Source organism: Corvus cornix, chromosome 8 (assembly GCF_000738735.6).
Source record: "Corvus cornix cornix isolate S_Up_H32 chromosome 8, ASM73873v5, whole genome shotgun sequence".
In the NCBI taxonomy this organism is placed as follows: domain Eukaryota; kingdom Metazoa; phylum Chordata; class Aves; order Passeriformes; family Corvidae; genus Corvus; species Corvus cornix.
The window spans coordinates 9,307,938-9,324,001 of NC_046338.1; the positions used below are offsets into that span (position 1 = coordinate 9,307,938).

The window sequence follows — 16,064 nt, forward strand, 5'->3', positions numbered from 1 at the left end:
TGACAAGAAGTAGTCAGGCAAAACTGCACATTCAGATCAATTATTTCTCTTTTTAGGTTTCAGGGTGGGTGTTTTGTTTTGTTTCGTTTTGTTTTGTTTTGTTTTTTAAGACTAAGAGTTCTCCATCTGTATCGAGTTCAGGGGGAAAAAAATACAAACAAATCATACTCTAAGAGAGGAGAGGTTCAGCTCCCGCACATGCAACACCTTTCAGCCTCCCGATTTTGTTCCAATACGTCACCTCTGCAGTCCCGGTTTTTTTAACGTTCCAACACATCTCCCTGCGGTAACAGCGGCACCTGCAGGATTCGGGAAAACAGCACAGACAGCTCCCTCAGCTCCGCAGAACATCATCCACGCATCAGGAAAGGTTTTCCTGAGAACCTTTCAGCCAGGGAAATCTGAGCAGCCAAGGGAACTCTATACGACAGGGGGTTTTCAAGAAAAAGCATGAAGAGGTTTTTGTGAGAATCTTCTCACTGTTTTGGCAGGGTGGCAGCAGCACTTCTGTGCAGGTATGGGCAGCAGGACATGTTGAGGAGCACAGGGCATGGCTTTTTTTGTCACCTGTCCTGTATGACAGTCAGCATTTAGCTGGCTTATTGGCAAATACATTTTTACAAGTCTATCATGTTAAAATTGAAGACATTTTTAATTCCTTCACTGGACTGACTGTCATTCTTGGTGTTGGTTAATCAAGAGGCCTCCTCATTACACAGTGCAATTTCACACTGTCAAAGGTACTTGCAGCATGTTTTGGGAGATTCACAACAGTATATGGGAGCATTGGCTCCATCCTGTACATCTCCTGCGTGGCCACAGAAGACACCCACTGAAGTGGTGCCCTTTGCTGGGGGCAGAACCATGAACACAGCACAGTACCGGCCTTTGGGGCAAAATTAGCTTGCTCTCAGCAACACTGTTTTGTGTCCGTAAATTTGGCCCTATGGTGTGAAGTCCCAGTGCTGGCCAAGAGTCTAACAGCTGACATCAGCCAGCTAGCGAGCCACTGGCATTTAGGAGAATTCTAAGCCTTTTACTCACAGGCCACTTCCGATGAATAAAATGTCAGCACAAGAGGGGTCTGGTTTCTTTTACTGATGCATCAAAGAAAGAAAAATCTCAACGCATTTCTTAGCCAAGCTTGAAATTTATAGAGTTATATCAGCATGCATGCAACTGTGTGTGCTTGCAGAAACCTTCTCTCTAGGTCTATGCTTTCTATGGGTATTTTTTTAAGACCATCTTGAAATGTAATTAGAATGTAATGCTGATGAACAGAGAAACCAACAGCCCCCAGAGGGTATCATGGTTCAGATTCTTTCCAGAAGTACATTTAAAAGTTATTACAATAAAATGCAGAATCATGAGAAAAGCCTGAGGGGCCATGACCATTGTAACTGTGAGCAGACATGTTTTTCTTTTCCAGTCTCACAGTAAATAGATATGGAAGCATTCCAAGTGGCTCTCTGATCGCTTTTTGCTCTGGCTGGATGTTGTGCTCCTGGAACAGTTGTGGAAAACTCTGGAGGGATGTTTTTCTCTCAGAATTAGTGCCAGCTCTGCTGTACCCGGTGACTGTGTGCATTTAACTCAGTATGTGTAGCTCATCCCCCATCAATGCTCAGGCATGCAGTGACTCAGGGAATTACACAGACTAAGATGGAAGCACACTCTGCCTCAGGATCAGTGCTGACCCCAGTGACCCACATGGTGCTGCTACGGGACACTGATGAAACATCTGTGCTGGAATGAAGAGGAAGGCCCAAACATGGCATGACACTATGGACAAAGGGGGTGCTGGACTGGATCTGCCTGTCCTGGTCCTGGAACAGTTGTGGAAAACTCAGGAGGGATGCTTTTCTCTCAGAATCAGTGTCAGCTCTGCCAGACCCAGTGATCATGTGTGTTTACCTCAGTGTGAGACACTTATCCCCTGTCAGCAGAGGTCTGGTGCAACAGTCCTGAGCTAAGGACAGGCAGTGTCCCTGCCTCCCATCTCTGGGGTTCCCTGGGCTGGTGGCTGCTGCAATTTCTCCCCAACATAGCCACGTTTTGCACAAGCACAGATGGAGGTCGACAGGGACTCAGTTTGCAAGAGCATGGCTAGGACTGAGGGACAGAGATTGTGAAGGCAGTAAGTGAATAACCTATTGGGGGACCAGTTTTAACCACAGACAAGCTCTTCGCAGAGCAGGAAGCAAGCCCAGAGTAGCCAGAGATGTCTGTAGGGGTGCACAGGGACTCCTCACTTTAAAATGGACATTGAGGTGCTGGAGCATGCCCAGCGAAGGCAACAAGGCTAGAAAACATGTTACGACGAGCAGCTGAGGCAGCAGGGTTTGTTCAGTCTGAAGGATGCTCAGGCAGGACCTCATCACTCTCTACAACCCCCTGGAAGGAGGTTACAGTGAGGTGGGGGTCAGTCTCTTTTACTGTGCCTGCAGTGAGAGGACCAGAGGAAATGGCCTTAAGCTAAGACAGGTGAGATTCAGATTAGATGTTAGGAAAAAATTTTCACTGTTCAGGTGGTCAGGTATTGGAACAGGTTGTCTAAGGAAGTGGTGGAAACACCACCCGTGGAGGTGTTTAAGAGGCATTTGGATCTGGCACTGGGTGATGTGGTTTAGCAGTTTAGGGGTTACAGGGGCAGTGCTGGGTAGACCGTTGCAATGATTAACCTTAAAGGTCTCTTCCAACCTTGATGATTCCATGATTTTGAGGGGCCTCGTGGGGCCAGGTGCCCAGGCAGGCTCATAGACAAAGCAACGGACAGAGGCACCAGAACCAGTGCCGGCTTGAGGGCAGCCCTCAGCACACACGGAGCCCTCAGCACACACGGAGCCCAGAGTTCATGGAGCCCTGCGGCCACACAGAGCCCCCAGCGCTCCCCCTCACGGTGCCCGCCCCGTCCATCCAGAGCCGCCTCAGCGGGGAGCGCGCCCCCCCGCGCACGCGCCCGGGCGGGAGGAGAGGGGCGCGTGCGCGGCGCGAGGCCGGCGCCGGGGGTGCCGGTGCCGCAGCAGCGATGGCGGCGAGTGCCGGGACGGGCAAGGGCGGCTCCGGCTCCATCTCCAGCTCCGAGCGGCACGCCCGCCTGCTCCTAGCCCAGATCAACCGGCTGCGCGCCGGGCACAGCTTCTGCGACGTGCGGCTGGAGGTGGGCCCGGAGGCGTTCTCCGTGCACCGCTTGGTGCTGGCGGCCAGCAGCCCCTACTTCGCGGCGCTGTTCGCGGGCGGCATGAAGGAGTCCGGGCGGGACGTGGTGCGGATCGCGGGCGTGGAGGCGGACACCTTCCACACGCTGCTCGACTTCATCTACACAGGTGAGGGCTGGCGGGGGGGCGAGGGGCGGGTGCCCGGCGGCCGCAGGCTGGAGCGGGGCCCCGCTGTGGTTTGGTGCCCGCAGGGGTGGTGAGCATCGCGGAGCACAACGTCCAGGAGCTCATCGTCGCCGCGGACATGCTGCAGCTCACCGAGGTGGTGGAGCTCTGCTGCGAGTTCCTCAAGGGCCAGATCGACCCGCTGAACTGCATCGGCCTCTTCCAGTTCTCCGAGCAGATCGCCTGTCACGACCTGATGGAGTTCACCGAGAGCTACATCCACGCGCACTTCCTGGAGGTACAGAGCGGGGAGGAGTTCCTGGCGCTCACCAAGGAGCAGCTCGTGAAGATCCTGCGGAGCGAGGACCTGAGCATCGAGGACGAGTACCAGGTTTTCACAGCAGCGATGCAATGGATTCTGAAGGATGTGGGGAAAAGAAAGAAATACGTCGTAGAAGTACTGGAGCCGGTTCGATTCCCTCTACTACCAGCACAAAGGCTGTTAAAATACATAGAAAGTAAGTGAAAGAAGGAATATCAGGTGCATGTATGTGAGCAAACCATGCGTTGTTCAGAGTTACTGGGCTTTGATGGACTATTTTTTACATTAATAGCATGAGTGAAAATACAGCAAACAAGCTCTATTTTTAGAAAAATAAGCACAGCTTAAACACATGCTTTTGAAAAAGCCTTATAAAAGTAGGCAACCTTGATTTGTCTGCTGTTTTAGGAGAAGCTAGTAATTTTTCTACAACTGAATTGTTTAGTTTGTTGCTTTTCACTGTGCTTTTTTTTAAAATTCTGCTTATTTTATTCTTATTCTGTTTATGTTACTCTTCAAGGTATTCCAGATTTCAGTCTTCGGGTGGCCCTGCAAACTCTGTTGAAAGAATATTGTGAAGTCTCTAAATCTCCCAAAGAGAACAAGGTCAGCAGTTTTCTGCAGGCTTCTAAAGGTCGTCCCCGGAGGAAAGCCAGGAAGTACCTTTATGCAGTAGGTTAGAACGTGGCTGTTTGAACCTTATAAAACAAATGAAGTAGTATCTCAGAATGCAGTACTGAAGGAGATACTTGAGGATTTTTTAAAAATCAAAATATGTAAAGATAGTAATATGTTTCATCATGGCTAAGTTACCATGTTAGCTGCTTTGATTAGAATTGCACAGGAGTCCAGCATTCACATTTCTTGTCATTGTGACATGGCATTCAAAGCCCAGATTTGCTGTTTAAAAATTATTTGCCTTGGGTGGAAGGCTGCAAATCAGCAGAGGATTTACCCAGGATTCACCGCTGGAATGGTGTATGCAAATTCACTGCACGTTTTGTTCTGATGGCTGAAGTTTTCTCTGTGCAGGATACTTGGGTTCATATGATGGGATGCTCGCAATTGCAAGTTTTCAGCAAAGCTGCAGCTTTATGTTGGAAGGGAGCACGTTTGTTTCACCCTGTGGGAAGTAGCACCGGCATAGAGAGCAAAGGCTGTTGGCTAGTCTCTGTATTTTACTGAAAACATGAATTCTAATGTTTGTAGTGTTGTGCCATCGGCTCAGCACAATTTCCATGACCCTCAAGGCAACCATTCTTCCTTGTATGCTGGAGAAACGAAGCTACTTGGAAAAATCCAATTCCCACTAAAAGTGGCTAATGGCTGTTACTATAAATATTTTAATGGTTTAGATATAGGAGCACGAGGATGAACAGGAAGCTCTTACTTGGCCTTTCCACTTACTTTCCAGGTGGGTACACCCGACTGCAAGGAGGACGCTGGAGTGACAGCAGAGCCCTCAGCTGTGTGGAGCGTTTTGACACCTTCAGCCACTACTGGACCACAGTGTCCTCTCTCCACCAGGCCCGGAGCGGGCTGGGGGTGGCTGTGGTGGGAGGAATGGTCTATGCCATTGGAGGTAACAGCTGAAATATGCTTGCTTTCTTACATGAATACTAGAGAACTCATGCATGGAGACTTTCAAAATTATTCTTCTTGTAAGTGGTTCTGAGGATAATACAACTTTTAGGTGTAATAACAAAGGAATTGGTGTCCTTGGTTCTCTACTGTCACTGCTCTGTGAATGCCTGTTAGGGCTCCTGTGCTCGCCAGTTTTTACTAAGCTGCTCTTCCCTCATGCTGTAGCTACTCACAGGTTACTATATGGATGTGTGCAGACATACTCAGAGATGTTGGCTATTCTGTGGGCTTTGTGTACCACCACTAATGGAATTCCTTTTCTCACTTGTAGTCTAGCAGAAGCCCAGAGCGTAAAAGGCAGTAGCACAGGACAGACCACTTGTGGTTTGTCTACCTGTAAAGGCTCATTATGTATGTTTGCACAAGGATATGATGAGCAGCTCTACCAGCCCATCATGAAAGAATGCATATGTAGACCGTTTTTGTCACCACAGAGCTCATTCTTTGGTCTTGAAAACCCAGTCAGTTGTGCTGCAGAGTAAAATGTGAAGCACTGTGGTTGTTTACCTCTCCGATGTTTTCAGTAACTTTTCGGGGAACTATTGATGAAAGAGGTTCCTAGTGATGATTCAGTTCTGGGTGTAAATGAAGCTTTTGCTACGTTGGCCATTTAGCTAAAAGATAAATCTTGTATTGAAATGTTACCTGTCCTGGAAGAAGTTGAAGAATGTTGCCCTATCTGCAGTGCAAAACATTGCATTTCCCTTCTTCTTGCTCTTATTATGTAGGTGAGGACAACTCAATGATTTTTGACTGTACTGAATGTTATGATCCTGTTACTAAGCAATGGACAACAGTGGCTTCCATGAACCATCCCCGTTGTGCACTGGGAGTGTGTACATGCTATGGTGCTATCTATGCTTTGGGTAAGTTGTGGGGTTTTTCTAGGTGAAGATGTTAATTCATAGAACTTGAAAATGGATTTGATCTTATATTACATCTTGGTGATGCAAATTTGCAAACTTAAGTTTTGAAAAGAAGTCCATAAGTATTAACATATGTACTTATTAACATATAATACATATATACATATATAGGTATTAACATATATACATAAATCTCTGTGGATTAGTTATAACGATAACTAATCATTATAACTATATAAATAAACTATATTGTTTAGTTATTTCCATTGTAGACTGACTGCATGCTGATTTCAGAATTTGTCCTGGAACAGTGCTCTGTATGTCTAAAAATACAGCTAACACGCAACTTCGTGCCATTAAATTCCTTCCTGTGTTTGCCGTTACTTGCAGGAGGCTGGATTGGAGCAGAGATTGGCAACACAATTGAAAGATTTGATCCTGAAGAAAATAGTTGGGATGTGGTGGGAAGCATGGCTAAGCCCCGTTACTGCTTTGGGTGTTGTGAAATGCAAGGTGAATATTGTCAAGTTTATATCCATAAATAGTTGCAACAGCCATTGGATTTTGAAGCTTTAGGTCTCAGTCATGAATTCTTACCTTTGTCTTGTACTGAGCTGTCAGTCACACATGCTTGTGCCTTGCTTGTTTGTTGTTCTAGTACTCTATTTTTGATTCTGCAGAATTCAAAGACTATAAAGTTCTCTCTTGTCTTCTGCCTTTTATGTCATGAAAAGTTTTTACATGGCTGCCAGTATGGTTATGCAGCTAGTCTTTTAACAGTTGGTTGTTCTTCCTGATACTGCTTTTATTTATCTTCCATATTTGAGTTTGCATGTTTTTCTTTGTGACAATCTGAAGGCTTGCCACAGGTTATTTTAAGACAGACATGTCTAAAGACTTGATCAATACATGTGCTTACTAAGTATTTGATCCTGATCAGGTCAGCATTTGCAACCTTCTGAATTCCTTCCCCTGCACTTAATTAATTTTTGCTTTCCTCAGAGCTTCTAGTGCTCGAGCCTCAAGCTGCTCATGCAAAAGCTTTATGTATTCTACTACTGAGCAAAAGGAGGATTTTCTGTCATTCTTTAACCATCTTAATGTCAGGCTGAAACTTATGTTGTGACAGTAGTTTTCTGTCTTTGTACTATGAAGCCTAAAAGAGGAGAAACTCTGTTTTGGCAGGTTTGATTTATGTCGTTGGTGGTATCAGCAGTGAAGGAGTAGAGCTGCGTTCTGTTGAAGTCTACGACCCCATCTCTAAACGTTGGTCTGAGCTCGCTCCAATGGGCACCCGAAGAGCCTATCTTGGTGTAGCTGCTCTCAATGATTGTATCTATGCTGTGGGAGGCTGGAATGAATCTCAGGATGCACTTGCTAGTGTAGAAAGATACTCATTCGAAGAGGTATGGTAGAGTCCCTTCCTAAATGTCATTTCCTTTTCACTATTGGCTGGTGATCTTGAGTGAAACAAAGCTTTGGTGATCTCAGGGTCTGTCCTAAGTAGCTGTCATGGTTTAACCATGCACAGATATACTGTAGTTTGGTAAATACTTCTTAGGGTTAAGAGGAGAGGATAGATTCCCCTGCTGCAACAGAAAGCTCAATAATCTGAATAGAAAGAAAAAACTCACTGTAAAAGTAAGAGTTACCTTTTATTGCAAAATTTGAGGATCTTCTTTTGCATCAAAATGTTGTGGTGTTTCAGCATGACTAGAATAAGATAAAAAATTATTCCAGACTGTTATTGCTCATGTTTCTATGGTGCTCTTTGGAAGAGTATCTACTCTTAAAAGTGGAACATAATCCCATGTGCCATCTGTTTTGCTTTTCAATTTGAATCTAGTTTTCCTGTTTCCCCCGCATCAAACTGTACTATGCTTTATTTTGGAGACTGACTGCATCTTGCAGTGACTGAAGAAAGGGAGGGGTGTTGTGTGCCAACAGTATGGGATCTGCTCTTTAGTGACTAACACAATTTGTACCCCTTGTGAAAGTGTTGTCATTCCTGGCTTGATAATCCTCTTGATACTGTACACATACCACGTTGAAACCTGTGAAGTGTATACATAGTGTTCTTTGTCTATGTTTCAGTCTTTAAGCTTTAAAAGTTACTTTATCAGAATCAGGGCTTGCCCTAAAACTATTTCTTGATCTTTCACCTTCTTATTAGGAAAAGTGGGTTGAAGTTGCATCGATGAAAATCCCAAGAGCTGGTGTCTGTGTTGTGGCTGTGAATGGACTTCTCTATGCTTCGGGAGGCCGAGCTCCCAGTCCTGATTTTGCTGCTCCAGTAACCTCTGACTCTGTTGAAGTTTATAACCCTCACATGGACAGCTGGACTGAAATTGCCAACATGATAACCAGCCGCTGCGAAGGAGGCGTAGCTGTGCTGTAAAACACAACGAAGAAAACTCATTCAAGGAATGAGTGAATATATCTCCTCAGATTTCCTGTTTCATTGACCAGAAACCTCTTTTAACACAGGAGCTTCAGTGGAGAATTAGATCAGAGGGATTTTCCTGAGCAAAAGGAAAAGCCCTTCAAAGTAAATTGGCTTATCCAGTGTCTGTCTCAGGAAGTATTCTGTTAAGAGTAGGAATGCCTCTTATAACTGGATTAAGCTCACTGAAATAAATGGTGAATTTGCCCTGTAAAAATCTGAAGTAATAATTCCAACACATTAGAGACATTAATCAGGTTGTTACTCAGCTGGCACTTTAGCCAGACTTGCAATGTGGAAGTGGGTTACTGTCGACAGCAAGGAGTTACCTGTAGGTAAGATCAGGAGGGCATTAGTTCTTTTTCTACCAGAAAACAAAGAAGATAACAGACAGGAAAGACTTGGTGACTCTACTTATGACCTTGATGCATTTGAGCCTCTTTTCTGTTGCTGGACATGGTGGGCATTGAATATCGATTGGATCTTTATTTTCTGGCCACTCCACAAATTTGAATGGTGAGTGGATGAGAATTTCCTATTCTGGAAGGTTGTCCTCACATTTCTAATAATGCTATTCCCCTTCAGCACTGGCTTTTCCTCTCGGTGGTGTCAATGATGCCAGTAGAGCTCCTTTTTGTGTAAGCTCTGGTGAATTTTAAATGCAAATGCTATTCATTAGACTGGCTGTTCTGTTTAGGACTGCTCTTAGTATAAAAGCACAGGGAAAGGCTTTTGCCCCCATATTTTTTTTCCCTATAGTCAAATGTGTTTTTACCCTGTGTGACACGTGCTGAGACCTGGCATTGAATATTTGCTGTTCTACAAGGCACACTCCTTTACCTTCACTACGTCTCGTATCCTGCCTCATCCAAATTTGAGCCAATGGAACTTTTTGTGATAGAATTAGCTGCATGTAGCATTAAAGTGATTATATCAAGTGTGCTCTTAAGGAGTTTGTATTTAGCTGGGATACACTTAGTGGAACAATACTATCAGGAGTTTGGAGTTATTTCTAGATTCATTTAATTAACATATTTGAAGTTGCTTTTTGCATTTTCAGCACAGCTGTGGATGATTTGGATGGAGTCTGAAGTGAGGCTGCTTGAATTTTGATAAACAGTTTTTCTGGAACACAAAACCACAACTGGAATGTCACAAAACAGGAAGCCTGGTACTGTGTAGACAAAGGAGCATTCATGCTGTTTAGGTCAATATCCCCTGTGTAAAATTAACAAATTAATACATTAATAAATCCTCCAAGTTGAGTGTTGCAGGTACCTTAATCTAGGTCCTAAAATCTGACATAGGGTTCGGCTAAAACATGCTAGATGATGGAGAGTTCCTCTGATTATTATAATCTTGTATGTGCTTTTACTTCAAAGAATTTGTGTCTGAATTAATGGTTTGGGTTTTTTCAAGTATAAGCTTGTTTAAACTGTTTTTCGTAATAAAATGCATTTTCAGAACTGACTGGAATGCTCTTGAAGAGGTTGCTTTCCTAACTAAGTAAGCTATAGTATTGCCACTTTCACATAATAGGTAATTTTTTCTTTTTATTGGAAATCATATTTCCCAGTAGAACACTAGGGAAAGATTGGTTATGAATTGTGACTGTTTGAGTGGTGGAAGTAACACGCTTCTGCAGTAAAATACTCAAGTATTTCTCTTCTTAGTGGAAAATCACTCAGACTTCTTGGGAGTCTGGGTGCCTTGCCAGCTCTATTCAGCCCTCTGTGGGAGGAAATTACAGGTAATATTTCTTAGTCTTTCTACTTTACATTTCAGGATCCCTCATGGAACCATTTGAGAAACACTACCTTAGCTGTATTTTAGTCGTTTGGGAACTACAAGTTTACTTCTGATCCCTACCTGTAAACTTCCTGGTTTAATGGATCTTGAGGGAGTCTGCAGTTGTCTGAAGTTACCTTTTCCAGTTTTTGTAACTGGTTCTGCTGTGTTTGACTGAAATTTCAAAGCTAGTTGATTATGGTCTCTAATCCTCAGCACCTCTTTAAACTAATCAAGACAAAGACAGGACTCTGGACATGTCTTAAAAGATGCCATGTCTAAGTAAGAAGGAAGAAAAAATTTTCATTTACAAACTCAATTTTATTTCCTTTATATTCAGAAAACTCTGAAATATATTGTTTAATAGGGTATTTTCATAGTTCAGCATAGAGCAATTGATACCCATAATTGTTTAAAGGTTAATAGGTTCCAAAAGGGAGAGGCTGGTGTCCAGAGCTGCTGTTTCAGCAGTATACCAGATGGTTCCATCTCCAGGACAGGCAGGTTTCTTAAACATCTGTTCCTTGCAGAATGAAATAGTAATAAATTTTAAGGGACAATATGTGCTTTATTTGGTGTAGAACAACAATGAAGAGTAGTGCTTTAATAGAACTACGAGGATTATCTGGTCCTAAGACCAAGTGTGGATGTCATTTTCAGCTTTTTTCTCACATCTCATATTGTACTTAAATACTTCTGATAAAAAGCTTACAAGAAATATGCCCACATCCCATTTCATAGGTCTCTTGAGGTAGCTGACACTAGAAAAGAAAATCTATGTGACTTAGGTTGTATCTTCCACTGTTCCACTAAATGATGTGCTAGGAAGAATTAAGTACAAAGAGCATATGCTTCTGCAGTGGTTTCACTAATAGGCCCATCATGGAGAGTTTGCAGCCTTCAGGCCATTTGTACCTGTCCAAATACATGGACTCTTAGGAGGGAGAAGACAGAAGCTACTTCCAGTCCCATTATCTGATCCCTTAGTGCCAGCACATGAGTCTTTGTGTCATAGCAGAAGTTAACAGTCCTTTAATTTAGGAGTATGGCAGATCTTTATGGCTATGTTGCATGCAGCTTCCTTTGCTGGGCAGCCCTAAATCCAAGCAAAACCTACATACAGGTGGTGCAAATACTCTTTTTAATTTTAGTAAGCCTGAGCAGGAAGTTGACCTGTCTTCTGTGGCACCTTGTCAAAGATACAAAGCTCCCCCTTCAGCTTTTCCGCACTCCAGCACAGCAGCTGAATGACACATTTCAGGTGAGTGCTGACCTTGGCTTGCCACTGCAAACAGACCTCAGCAGTCCTTTCTTACCTGACACCGCACTGAGCACTGCCTCCCACAGCATCCCTGGAAGCGTTCAGGCTGGATGGGGCTTTGAGCAACCTGATCTAGTGGAAGGTGTCCCTGTATATGGCAGGGGGTTGGAACGAGACAATCTTTAAGGTCCCTTCCAACCCAAACCGTTCCATGATTTTCAGTACCTCCTCTGAAAATAGGAGTGAAATAGAAGTCTTGTTCCATAACACAGCAACTGAGTATGGATGTGCTTTTGCATAATTCTCTGCTACTTCTTTAAACACCAAACTGGAACTGTTTCACCTTGTTACTGTTGTTTTCTCCACCTCAGAACATGACCACGCTTTACAGTTAATAGTTCAGCATGGAGGAATTCATACCCATGTCATTTTGAATCTCCATTCTAAATTCCTAGAGCAGCAACATCTCATTCAAGAGCAATTCTTTGTTCTACAGATAAGGACAAACTCATGCTTGCCTTGGAAGTAATTGCTATTTACAATCCTTCCCTCCTGAACTAGCTTCAAAATCAGTTGCAACATCATTTTGCTTCAAGAATAAGCATCTTGATCCCTGTAATCATACGACTTATCAGCAGAAATCAGTCTTTATTTCTCCTGGAACTCCATACAAATACCTTATTGGCAGATAATAGCTTTTCCTTATTCATTTATTAATTTGTGTTCTGCTATATCTTTCTGTCATCACTTTGCTCCACCTCTAGGACAGCTTTCAGTGCTACAGTGGCCAACAGGGATAATCCCATCACCACTGTTCCCACTACCCTCAGTACTTTAAACCACCTGGGGTAAGTAGGAAGAAGGGAAATGTCGTAATGCAGCGTTATCCCTAAGGCCAGCACAAGCATTACTGCTCCCTGAGTGATATCTTTGAAAAGCAAGGCTTGGCAGGCAAGCAGAGGAGGAACTATGCCATTAGCCAGGTTCAGCCAGTCTGGCTTGGCTGGGCTGTTTTCCGGGAGAGCAAACCCCCACCTCATTCCCCCTAGGAAAGATGCTGTTGCAGCACCGTAGGCAACCTGAGCAAAGGCCAGCTCTGGGCAGTAGGTCCCCTGGATGGCCATGGCCAGGGGCACGGCCACAAATGGAATTAGCCCCCCAAGGCTTAAGTAAAGGGCTGGCTTGGGAGAATCCTTTAGTGATTCCAGGCTTTTTTGTGATTCTGCCTCAGGTTCTGCAGGGGTTTTCTTCTTGAAAACGGGGAGAGAGGTGTGAAAAGCCTGGAGCTTGGTTGTGTAAACCGATGCTGGTTTGAGGCTCAGAGATGTTGAGAGAGGACACGCATCTCTCCGCAGCTGGAGGGCGAAGGAAGACCAAGTTGTCTTATTCTTGCCATAGAGGAGCAGTCTGGGATCAGTCATCTTCTGCAGCTGCAAGCACAAAACTTGTTCTGAACCCTGTACAGTGCAGGCTTACAGATCTGCAGGTACCTAAACTATGTACTGAGTATTGTACCAAGTGGTTTTCCAGGTCAGGTCACACCACAGCTGTCCTTGCTCTTGACTTTCAAGTGGTTTTAACTGAACTAATGAAGGTACCCTATGCAGCTGATGAAGAGCAACTGGGCTCTCCAGAGTGCATAAGCAAAGCTTACTCAGTGCCCACCTATCCCTCCCCATACACATGCATTCTTTAGGCACTTTTAAGATATATCAGACCTTTTCAGAGTCAAATATGAAACAGTTTCATATAGAAGCAGGATAAGGTCACCCCAGAAACTAGCTACTGTCCCCTCACTACTCCATCAAGAAAAAAGATCTTGAGACAATAAAATCTAATTTTATTAAAGAAATAGCTTTGCCTAAAGGTGCTGTAGAAACAATGAACTATTCTAGAAAAGCTGAGTGATAAAAGTGCTAAAACTCCAACTTGGAAGCCACCCATTTTTCAAAGCTGCAGTCCTATCTTTTGCTATTTTACTTTTAAATAAAATCAGCAAAAAAAGCCTTCAGTTACTTACCTTGGAAGGTGTGTTGAAGCAGCATCGTCGTATGAGAGGAAACATATTTGTTTTGTCAATGCCCTAAAACAGAAAAATTCAGGAGAAGGTCTGAACGGATGAATTGCTGAGTTGGTCTGATGTTCAAAGTTTAGTCAGTCTACACTTATCAAATGCAAGAGTCTTACAGGTATATATTTAAAGAGATATATGTATATGTATTCCATATGTATTCAATCGGTACTTGCCCACTACAGAATATTTAGTTTCAGGCAGCTTTATGAACCTAAGTTCTAAAGCTGTATTAACTGTTGCAAAAACAATTTCTAGTTAAAGAACTGAGTATCAGGGAACAAGTGATGGCTTCCCGTTCATGGATCATCTCCTCTTCAAGGGATAAATGGCTGCAAAAAGCTTATAAACGAGCAATTTCTCACACGCGGAAAAAGCGATCATTAATTTAAAAAGGAGTGGAGAAGCCATCCCATCCAAGCTGCATGTAAGCTCCCTGCCGAGGTACGACACTCACCGGCTAAGGCGGGCGGCTCGCCCTGGATTTGACTCCGCAGTTCCCGGTCCTGCTGCACCGGAAGAAAAAGGCGGCCCCACGCAACCAAACTCGCCTCAAGGAGAGCGAGGGGAGACTAGAATATATGTATATTCCAGAGGAGGCGGGGCCACTGCCCACCAGAGAGCGGGCAGGACTGGCCGGGTTCTGCCACCGGCCCGGACACGCTCGCTGTGGCGGCTTCCGGTGCCCCCTTAAGCGCTCCGACGGCGCCCGGCGCTTAGCGCTACCGGTCTGAGCGGGAACTGGCGCGACCTATCCTGTTCCGCCGGGCCGGGGAAGGACCCATCCGCGCCGAAACCGGTCACTCTCAGCCCGAGAGTCCCATCCGCGGTCAGTCTGGCAGAGAAGCGACACGCTCCTCTCCTGCCCGAGGAATATAGACCCTCTCCTGGGGGGCAGTGCAGCAGTTCCTGCTTTCTATCTTCCGGCATCACCACATCGGGCGAGTCTCTCACATGCGGACTACAAATCCCAGCCTGCCTTGCGGCCTGCCGCCCGCCTATCTGCACGGCGGGAATGGCGAGTAGCCTTCTGGGACGCGTAGTCTGCAGCTGCTTCCGACAGGCGGTGACGAAGGTGGTGGGAGCCACCGCCGCTGATTGGTGGGGCGGGAGGCGCGGGGGCAGGGAAGAGGAACCGGGGGGCGTGTCCCTTCCGCGTGCTCGGCCCCGCCCCGCGCGCGCGCGGGCCCCGCCCCCTCCGGCCCCCGGCCGGGCAGGGCTGGGCGGCCATTTTGGGCAGAGCTTTGTTATGGTTGTGGGGCCGTCGGAGCCGCGCCAGGGCCCGCCCGGTGAGTGCGGCCCCCGCGCCGCCCCCGCCGCGCCCCCCGCGCCCCCCGCGTCTTCACCTGGCCCTTGCCGCCCCCAGGCCCGCCCCGCCGCCCCCCGCGGCAGCGCGGGCTCGGTGTGCGGCCCGGGAGCGGCCTCCCGCCAGGCCGGGCCCCCACCCCCCCTCCCCCCCCTCCCCCCCCGCGCTCGGTCCCGCGGCCGCGGCGGATCCGTGGGGGGGGTGGGAGGGGGGGGCAGCGCGAGGTCCCCGCGGGCAGGGCCGGGCCGGGGTGGGCGGTGGGGGCCGGGGCTCTGCGGTTTATTGTTTCCTGCTCAGCCGGGAAGTTCGTAGCGCTGACAGTGCCGGAGCTGAGCTCCTGTCATGGGGCCGTCCGTGAGCAGGGCGGGGGAGGCGGGGGGGAACGGGCTGGGGCGGCGGGTGAGTCCCGGGGGGGGCCGGGCAGGGGCAACCCCGCCGTAGGCTGGAAACGAAACTGGGTGAGTGGCACCAGCCCGGCCGCTTCCCTTCGGCTCCTCCCGGGCCGCGCTTCCCGGCTGCCCCCGGCGGGAAGGGGCGGTCGGCGCCGGGCAGTGACACGTGTGCTGCGGGCAGCCGGGGCCCGGCTCGCTGTGCCAGCGAGGCTGGGAAACTTGTCAGGTGCCGCTCGCTGTGTGCTCGTAGGGAAACAGCGCCTGGCCCGAGCGTGAGGCGGCTCTTTCCGGCGTGAAAGTTATTTCCGTGTGTCCGGTGTGTTTTATGCCCCCTTGGCCTAAGGTCTTGTGTGGTTTAACTTAAACGGCTGGAGCTGGACTTGATCAGAACGCGCCTAGGGTTTCAAATATCCACTTAAGACTTTGAATTCAGTTCAGTTTAGTAACGACCTGTTTTGGAACGATTTTAGAGCAGTCAGTGGGTGTCTGCACAAGTTACGAGTTTTTAAACAGCTTTAGAGGAACAGTAGCTATTTAAATTCTTACAAGTAATGGTGGAATGGCTTAAGAGTGTTGCTTAAAAATCTTTTTATATTAACATGACCAGGTAGGACAGCCTGCCTTTCCCCGCCCCCGAGCTGTGAGTGA

General features: G+C 46.7%; 3 protein-coding genes across 4 annotated transcripts in view; 2 read left to right on the forward strand and 1 right to left on the reverse strand.

The window, feature by feature from the left end:
• The first annotated feature begins 2,992 nt into the window (after positions 1 to 2,992).
• On the forward strand, positions 2,993 to 10,068 carry LOC104695535 (intracisternal A particle-promoted polypeptide). The gene is made up of 8 exons (XM_039556524.1): positions 2,993 to 3,326; positions 3,410 to 3,841; positions 4,166 to 4,321; positions 5,060 to 5,227; positions 6,018 to 6,155; positions 6,546 to 6,668; positions 7,341 to 7,561; positions 8,329 to 10,068. Exons 1-8 carry the CDS (start codon positions 3,029 to 3,031, stop codon positions 8,551 to 8,553), a joined length of 1,761 nt encoding a protein of 586 aa, XP_039412458.1. The 5' UTR covers positions 2,993 to 3,028; the 3' UTR covers positions 8,554 to 10,068.
• Positions 10,069 to 10,686: 618 nt separating this feature from the next.
• TMEM69 (transmembrane protein 69) lies at positions 10,687 to 14,404 on the reverse strand. The gene is made up of 3 exons (XM_010408903.4): positions 14,176 to 14,404; positions 13,668 to 13,730; positions 10,687 to 13,077 (listed from the first exon to the last, which is right to left on the reverse strand). The coding sequence occupies exons 2-3, from the start codon at positions 13,710 to 13,712 to the stop codon at positions 12,376 to 12,378; spliced, it is 747 nt and encodes a 248-aa protein (XP_010407205.1). The 5' UTR covers positions 13,713 to 13,730; positions 14,176 to 14,404; the 3' UTR covers positions 10,687 to 12,375.
• Positions 14,405 to 14,458: 54 nt separating this feature from the next.
• GPBP1L1 (GC-rich promoter binding protein 1 like 1) overlaps positions 14,459 to 16,064 on the forward strand; it is a 32,225-nt gene continuing 30,619 nt past the window's right edge. Inside the window, exon 1 of one of the 2 annotated variants that reach the window (XM_039556526.1) lies at positions 14,459 to 14,547. The gene's annotated coding sequence lies outside the window, so the exon portion shown is untranslated. Of the gene's footprint in view, positions 14,548 to 14,904; positions 15,008 to 16,064 lie in introns of those variants that run through there. The other variant, XM_039556525.1, reaches the window with a different exon arrangement.